Genomic DNA, 9,108 nt, shown 5'->3' on the forward strand with positions numbered 1-9,108 from the left:
CACTGCAGCAATTTCTCACAGTATAACGTCACTTTGCAGCTGGGTGAAATGTGAAGAGAAGCAAGTACTAATAACATGATTTATCATTTATTTACTTTTTTATTTTTTTTATTTGGTTAGTTCAATTCATTGAACCTTTCAAATATTACAATAAAATCAGATATCATCATTACATTTTGCATATTCTTATACATCTTAAAACCAATATATCTATACGTTATAGAGAATTGCTAATATTCTTTTGCTTTGATTTTCTGATAAATTCATATATCAAATTTGAGCTTACCACATCATATATACACATAAAACAATAACTTTACCGTTCAGCATCAATCTCTATGTTTCATTGATATTATTCAACAGACTTCGAATTTAAATAATTCATCCAAAAATTGAACAATGGCAATTTGTACCGACAATTTCGTAGTCGAAAATAGCCACCACCAAGCTTCCGAGTGATTCATAGGAAGTAACTCGGAAGTAATTCTGGAGAAATGTTTCTTTCGCAGATCATTAAGATTTGGACATTCAATTATAAATTTGCTACAACGTTTCTTTTTGCACCTTTACTCAACACCATCTGCAATAATTCTAATTTTCTGATATTTGTTTTCTTTTTGCCAAAACTGATCTTGTATGCCAAAGGTTACATCTAAAGCGCATGTATTGATTGCGCATATACGGCGATGGATATTTTTGCAAATAACTAGCCATGATTCCCAATTTTTTATGACCAAATGTTGCTATGTCAAAATCTTTCATTTTGGAGCATTCATCAATAGTTGTGATCCAGTCCATTTGAAATAGCTTCACTTCGCTCTAACAGGATTATTAAGCAAGATATCTAGAGATATATCACAGTCTGCAAGAGTGTTTAATATATTCTGGGTCCATATCTTGGAAAAGGAATTATTTGTAGTTGCTAGATAAGACGCTAGTATTCCGACTACATTGGTCGAACCAATATTTAGCAAGCATTTCCTAAATAGTGCACATCGTTTCCATTGATCTTGTGCAGCCATAGATGTCAAACCCAATTCGTATTGTAATATTGCTTTGGACATGGACATAGGAAGGCTCAGAATTTTTTTCCAGAACTTAGATTCTAATCCATCCCAAAATTTACGCTGTTTTGGCAATGTGGTTTCGGCCCCATATGTAAGAATGGGAATCACTTTTTGTTTGTAATATAATAATATATGAGAGTAAGAGAATTTCGCATATTTGTGCATTAAAGACTTTGCCTGAGTGATCAAGGGGAGTAATTTTTGACTGATTTTCAGTCCCATTATGATTTTTTTTTTGACGAGTTGGTGATCATAACTCCCATGTATTTATACATTTTAACTATTTCTAGTTGTTCACTTCCTAAATACCATTTGTAAGTGATGTTCTTCAACTGTACCCTAGGTTTACAGACTAGTACTTGTGTTTTTGCCGTATTAATCACCAAGTTGTCCTTTGATGCATACGAGTTTAATGCCTTCAGCATATTTTGTAGTCCACTAGGGGTTTTGGATAGGAGAATGAGATTATCTGCATAAAGCAGGTAGTTGATCAGATGGGTACCCAGTTTGAGAGCGTCACATATTATTTGCGAGAAGATGAGACTTATATCTAAGATGAAGAGGTTGAACAATGTTGACGCTAGAATGCATCCTTGTTTTAATCCTCTCTGTGTCCTTATGTAGGCAGATAGTATGCCATTTAGAGTCAATCTCACTTGCATGTAGGTATTTGAGTGAAGCATCCCAATCAGAGCTAGTAAGCTGACTGGACAATTATAGTTCCTTAATTTCTGATAAAGAAGTAGTCGATCCACAGAATCGAAAGCTATTCTGAAGTCGACAAATGCGAGATAGATCGGTTGGCCTAGTTTAGCATACTTATCCTTGATTTATCATTTATATAATGCACACCGGAAACAGGATTTGTATCTTGGCACTTGATATTTGATGAAAATATACCAACACCCTTGGCCTCTCTTGCCTCGAGTACATGGCAAACAGATTTTCTCCACCCTCTGCACTTGTCAACGTAGAAACCCAGGTGAAAATTCCAGGTGAGGAAATACAAATGGTTTCTACTAGGCTCAGTTGCAGCAGATCTGTGTGTGTGTGTAATATATTACAGGGCGGTAGTCGCGGCCCTATTGCTAAGGTATTTCGGACTCCCACAGGAAATCAGAAAAATGTATTGGTCAGTGTTTTGACTTGTTTGACAGATTTGGCCGAAATTCTGAGGATAACAAGGTACGACTGGGCACCCCCAGACTGCACATTTTGGGAATGATTCATTAAAAAATAAAAAGTTATTAAGGAAAACAAACAAAAAAGGTAGTTTTGGCCTACTCCCCATTCAATTTCCCATAAACAAAAAAGGTTGATTTGTGCCAGACCGCACACCCCAAACTGCTCGGTGGATGCCGAAGGCCATGGGTAGTGGTCTGGTAGTGTTCTAAAATTATTGGGAACAAATTTATGGAATTTCAAATCCCATGAAATTCAAAGAAACAAACTTTAGATGCAGGGACGTTAAGGTGAGAACTTAACGCAACAAAACCCCTGAAATTCAGCTAAAGCCACCTTAACTTTGCACCCCCGGTTGAGCAGCCTTTGGCCACAATTATGACAGCACCACGACATCACTGGTGATATCACTAATTATGACATCACTGATCAAATTACATCATATATGACAGCACTGATTACATCTCAGATATAACATTTATGACTTAGCTAATAAAAACTTTAAATAATCAAAATAACAATTTAGGTCGTGCCCTTGGCTAGTGGCTAGTTAGTGTAGTACAATATACAGTGGCCATGGCTGGGGGCTGTGTCACTGGCCATGGCTAAAGGCCATAGAAAGTGGCCCTTTGATGTGCTAAAATATACAGTGTACATGGACGAAGACCGTGACCACTGGCTATGCGTAAAGGCCATGGCTACTGCCCAATTAGTGTTGTAAAATATACAGTGGGCATGGCTTGGAATAAGTTAAGGAATAAGTTACTTACCTATAACTCTGGTTCTCCAGCATTGGTATCTTTCATAGATTCACATGCTGTGAATATTCCCTGTCGGCAGGCTGGTAATCCTCGGTAACAGAGCAGTTTCAATTTAAACTGAAATTTTCAGTCACTTTTGAGTTCTATTATAGTCCTTTTTGGGTCATACTGCCCACAGCCAATACAAACACCTCCCTTAGCTCCTCCCCTGTCTGCCATCTTCAGATTTTGTACCACACATTAAGGCCAAAAGGCAGTGGCCAATAACCATGGCTGAAGGCCATGATTACTGCCCCTTAATGTGGTAAAATATACAAGGGGTAGGGCTGAAGGCCATGGCTAGTGGCTGGTTAGTGTTGTGAAATATAAGGTAGACACGGCCATGGATGAAGTCCATAGCTAGTGGCCCCTTAACGTGTTAAAATATACAGTGTGCATGGTGAATGGCCATAGCTGCTGCCCAGTTAGTGTTTTAAAATATACAGCAGACAGGGCTGAAGGCCATGGCCACTGACCATGGCCAAAAGCCACGGCTAACGGCCACATACTGTGCTAAAATATAGAGTGGGCACAGCTAAAGGCTTTAGCCACTGGTCATGAACAGTTAGTGTTGTTATGTAATTTGAGATGTCACCAGTGATGTCCTAGATGTAACTAGTGCGGTCAACAGTGGTGTCATCACTGTGGTCAAAGGCTGCACAACAGGGGGTGCGAAGTTAAGGTGGCTTTAGCTGAATTTCAGTGGTTTTGTTCTGTTCTCACCTAAACGTCCCTGCAACTAATGATTTTTCCTAGAAAATTATATATACATAATTCCACTTGCCTGCCTTATTTCTTCTTTTGGTCTCTCTCATCTTTATGCTGACGATACACAGCTCTTTCTATCATTCTCCTCTTCTATACACTACTCTTAGCTCCCGTCTTCTTGTTATTCAGTCTTGGATGTCGCCCCATCCCTAAATCCCTGCAAGACTGAAGTTCTTTTCTTTCCTGTCACAACTCTTCGTCCTCCTGCGCCTCCTCCCTCCATTTCCTTTCCCCCTCGTCTCTTCACATCTCTGCTTCTGCTCGGAATCTGGGTGTTATTCTTGACTCATCTTTCTTTTCTTCCTCATATTTCTGATCGCTCACGCTCATTTCAGTTTCATCTCTTTAATATCCGGAAAGGCTAGACCATTTCTGAATTTCTCTGCCACCCAAATTCTCGTTTCTTCTCTAATCTTCTTCCGATGGTTGTATTGCTTCTCTCTTGTACTGGGTCGTCCTGCTACTCATCTCTCCCCTCTTCATTCCATTTACAATTCTGCTATACATCTTCTTCCTCTTCCTCGCACTCCATCGCCCCTGTTCTTTTCTCTTCAATGGCTCCTCTTTGAGTGATGCTTACTGTTTAATTTTCTCTATCTTGTTTTCAAACGCCTCCACTGTCTTTCTTGCCTCACCCTATTTCTCCACTCATCTCTTTACAGTCCTACCTCGCTCTCTGCGTTCCCAGTACCATTTTTCTTCTTATTGTCCCTCACCCCCCCTTGTGCTAATTCCCGCTTTTGCTCTTTTTATCTCTTGGTCCCCGAATCACTGGAACGCGCTTCCACTTTGTCTTCGATCCCTGCCCTCTCTTCCTGTTTTTCGCTGTCATCTTATATCTCGTCTCTTGACCAAAATGATTTTTACTTCTGTACAGCACTTTGGCATATAGCGCTATATTAATGAAATAAAAATCAAGTGCGGAAAGAAAAAACGAAATGCTAAACAAAGAGATACAAATTAGTGTTTCCCAGATGCAACTAGGGTGTTCAAAAGTAGTACAGAATATGCCCAAAACCCCTTGATCCAGAAACTGGGTCCAGCACAACTCTGGGCCCCTAGGGTTTCCACTATGAATATGTCATATTGCGTTCATATGTTCAAATCAATGTTGAACAAAAGGACACACGGAGCCTATTTTACAAAACTGAAAAACAAATGATCAGATTATTGACTGTATGCTTTCTTTTTATTTATTTATTTACAATTTTACATACACGAAAAGACAAACCATTGAGTATAAGAATGAAGACAGTATGCTTTCTTATCTTTTTACACATATTAGACACTTTGTATAGCACCTTTATAGTGCCTGACATATCGCGGTGGAGGTTCACGTGGTGTGCCACTGCTATCTTGCCACCCTATTTCACTGACAAGATTGCCATTGTTTTTATCAAGCACTCCGGTAAATATATCAGAGATATAATTAATAAAAGGCGTCATTATTGCCCAGTTTAATTGTTCAATCAATCGACCTCAGAAGGAGGATACAAGTAGCTCTAAACCAGGTTCATTTAATTTTACCTGCACATCAGAGCGTGATCTCGGCAGCAGTCGTTTAACTCGCAGAGTTATATCCTGTGAAAGCCGGTATATTCATGCAAAAAGCCATTAATAGACTGGCCAATAAATTGGACAAATTAGCAGACGCAGGTACTTTTCACACTTGTTTACAAAAATAAGAAATGGATCAAAAAACACTCCTGAACTACGTACGACCTCCACAAAATGTTTTCGGGGAGGTGGGGGGGCAAACTCACAACATGATTTCGGAGGGCACTTTAGAGCTGCTGGCGCATCAGAAGCAGTGTGCAGTTCCATAGTGTCATTCGTCCTCACCCCCAACCCCCATCCCCAAAAATCAACTTTTTGGTAACATTAGTGGCAAGTGGCATTTTAACACATTCACAGAAGAAAAATAAAACTGTTGGACCATTATAGACGCGGGACGCTGTGTTAGAGATCTGTCCGGGTCCTATGGGCCAAAAGACATGAAACCCTTCTAATTGGCATATCTATTCCCACCAACATACGTGACTTCACCGAAACGGGCATCATTCCCAGGAGTATCATCAATGTTAGACACGTGGTGCCACCATGGGACGTGACATTACAAGAAATGGCCATGAGGCGAGAGACGGTGCTGTCAAATACATGAATAAACACAATTCTCAATTATTATTATTATGATGAAGCAACTCTATAGTCATGTAAACCCACGAGCGAGGCTTTTGATAATACCATATGATACAATGAATATATAATAAAGGTACGAACTGACTCATTTGCAGAGACTCCATACAAAACACAGTGAGATTTAATAATGTGACCAGGATCACACACTTTGGTCATGTGGTGAAACCGGTTGAAATTTAAGATTTTGGTCTAGGTTTCATCTGCTTTAATAATACTTTCTTTATAGCAATGCCTTGAAAAGAACACACATTTTTAGACAACTAGCCTTGCATAATAAACTAACCGTACAATATATAAATAGTCCTAAATGCATTTTGAACAAAACGAGTATGGTTTGATCTTGGGTTTCTCCATCCAACATGGGAGGTCACACCATACAAATTGACGTGAGCCTTAGCACATCACCCATGTGTTCTAAAACTGTAGTAATTACTTCACACAGCATGCAGCATTATGAACCCTTGCCTTTTCTCATCGCCCAACATTGACATTATTTGACAAAAGCGGGCAAGGTGTTTCACAACTCCACTGCCCTGAGCTACAACGTTCACACGACAGGTTTCCCCACCCCGCAGGGGGTGTGCGGGACGCTGGACGCAACCTATCAGCATGGGACGCTTGGCCACAGTAGTTATTTAAGTTCCACTGGAGGTTAGAAATCCCGAACTAGTGCGCGCGTGGAATCCGTGCATGCAGTGCTCGCAGACACGTACACGCGCACTCTGCTGGACAAAGGGTGCCTCAGGCGTGGCCGCCAAAATCTCGGAGAGGGGCTAGTCTCACCGTTAGGTCTCATGGCACTGAAGCCTGGGGCGAGGAGAGTGAAGCCGCAGCAGAGAGACAGCAGCAGCCGGGGCGCCATGTCGCCAGCTCCGCGTCGGGCGCAGCGTTCCTCGCCTGCCTGCCTTCCTTCCTCCTCCGCCGCCTCCTTAGACCCGCAGTTCAGAGACTAGGGCCACTGGCTTCCGCCATTGGCGTCAGGCCGCGGGGAGGCTCTCGGAATACGCACCGCCGGGAGCGGGCTCCACTGTTGTTCTCTGCTCCCAGTGGCGCACTACTGATTGCAGGCGCTGCCGTCCTTAGTGAGACTCAGGGGCATACACAAAACATGGCTGGCCAGCCGCCAGGCAGCATGATAGCGAGTAGCAGGAGGGCGCAGGCATCACACCGAACGGCATGAGTGGGCGGGGTCGGTTCTGGGGAGTGCAGCCCACGCAGACGCCACAAACCCTCCCCAGAGTGTCCGAGGGGAGCCTCTGCCCAGAAATGAGACTGCGGCGGTGTACAGAACTTCACTGTAAATACCCGCGAGGAGCAGGACCTGTTGCGAAGCGTTTTAAGTAACTTTGAGGGGGTGTCTGTGCAACTTTCTGCAGCAGTTGGGTCAGAGAAAGTGGGCTGACCCGAAATGCGAGAAACAGCCATCCAGTGCAATAGCCTCGCACGGATACCTATGCCAATAGTGTCTAAGTGTCTAAGCCACTCATGGCTCTGGCTTGTCAGCCCCCTTGGTAGTGACATTCTGGAGTTTGAATTTGGGGTACAACTATAGCTGGACCAGGGCACATAAGGTACCAAACCTCCATGTGTTCCCAAGCACACACACCTTCTACTCCATCATGCATACATTACTACATTGCATACTAACATAGGATTGTCCAGCTGTACCTTGAGGATACAACCCTAAAACCACAACACCATAGGACATCTCTAGCCCCTTCCTTTCACAGCACTACTATCCACCTAACAGGGCTGACTTGCGCACATGCTATTACAAAAGATCCCCCTCCCTTCTGTTAAGAATAAGGGTCCGTGACGAGGGTATACTTTTAAGTATTTTATTAGGTCAGAGACTATGGTGGCAGCAGGCACCCCCTCTGAAGGTAGGCTCCTACCTACCCATAAGAACTCAACATGAAGAATAACACTCTAAAACAGAATCTTATGACATAGCAATGTATGTGATACAGAACATCCCAAAGCTTACCATTCTACTACTATTTAACATGTTTATGTGATTACTATTAAGTGAAACACCCCAACACATCTCCTTCCTTTAAAACAAAGAAATATTCACTCAAGATAGTAATCTCTTAACCTGAGAGGTTTGTTCCTGATCCTCTCTGAACACATACTCATGTTATTATATCCATGTATATTTTTACTCACATTTGGCTCATCGTCATCATTTTCTTCACTTTCCTCACCATCCTCTGCTTCACCATTATTATTGCATTTAACTAATCTGGACATCGACCAGCATTTACCACCCTCCATAATGACCACATTCCCTCTTATCACAGAAATCCTCTTGGGACCAATACATTTGCTCTCTGTACATTTAGGGGACATCCTGGGATTTTTAACATAGACCCAGTCACCCTCCTTCCATGATACCTCCTTGAACTTCCTTCTAGAATTGAACCTCTCCTTGTACTCATTTTGAGCTTCCTTGATGAGTGTCATAATTTTGTCCCTGTTCACATGTACACTCTTCGCCAACCCGGGCATAGTTTTGTCCCCGGCTGCCTATCTTTTAGACACATAAAAGGTGACACTCTGGTGACAGTATGCGGAGTAGTGCAATAATTCCACACCATTTCCTTAAGAGCTGTCTGCCACTTCAGACCTGATGCCATTGCTAACTGCAGTCCCCCTTTTATAAATCTGTTTGCCCTCTTTACAAGACCATTAGCCCTAGGCTGGTAGAGAGCCGTTCTGTAGTGCTTGATACCAAACCTTCTGAGAAAATCTACCATCCTGTCTGAACAAAACTGAACCCCGCTATCAGATACCAATTCAGTGGGGAATCCCTCCCTGTAAAATATTTCTTCAAAAAACAGGATCATTTGAGAAGTGGTTGCCTCCCTTACTGCTTTCCACTCGATCCACTTCGAGTGGTAATCAACAAGAACAATTAGATATTTGAGATCCTCTGCCAAATCCTGCAGAGGACCTATTAGGTCCACCGCAAGCTTCCTCCAGGGCTCCCCCGGAACACTCACAGGTCTTATGGGAGTTTCTCTAATGACTTTACTCTTGTCACTCCTTTCACATTGCTTGCAAGATCTCACACACTTCTCCACTTCACC

The 9,108-nt window shown here is 42.3% G+C and overlaps 1 protein-coding gene across 1 annotated transcript in view; it reads right to left on the bottom strand.

The window, feature by feature from the left end:
- The window catches only part of F2R (coagulation factor II thrombin receptor), a 131,794-nt gene extending 124,568 nt beyond the window's left edge, over positions 1-7,226 (bottom strand). Inside the window, exon 1 of the mRNA XM_069627447.1 lies at positions 6,800-7,226. Within this exon, the coding sequence (XP_069483548.1) occupies positions 6,800-6,878 (79 nt within the window). The 5' untranslated portion in view covers positions 6,879-7,226. The remainder of the gene's footprint in view (positions 1-6,799) is intronic.
- Positions 7,227-9,108: the final 1,882 nt, after the last annotated feature.

This window comes from Ambystoma mexicanum, chromosome 6p, assembly GCF_040938575.1.
Source record: "Ambystoma mexicanum isolate Mex_15411 chromosome 6p, UKY_AmexF1_1, whole genome shotgun sequence".
NCBI classification, from domain to species: domain Eukaryota; kingdom Metazoa; phylum Chordata; class Amphibia; order Caudata; family Ambystomatidae; genus Ambystoma; species Ambystoma mexicanum.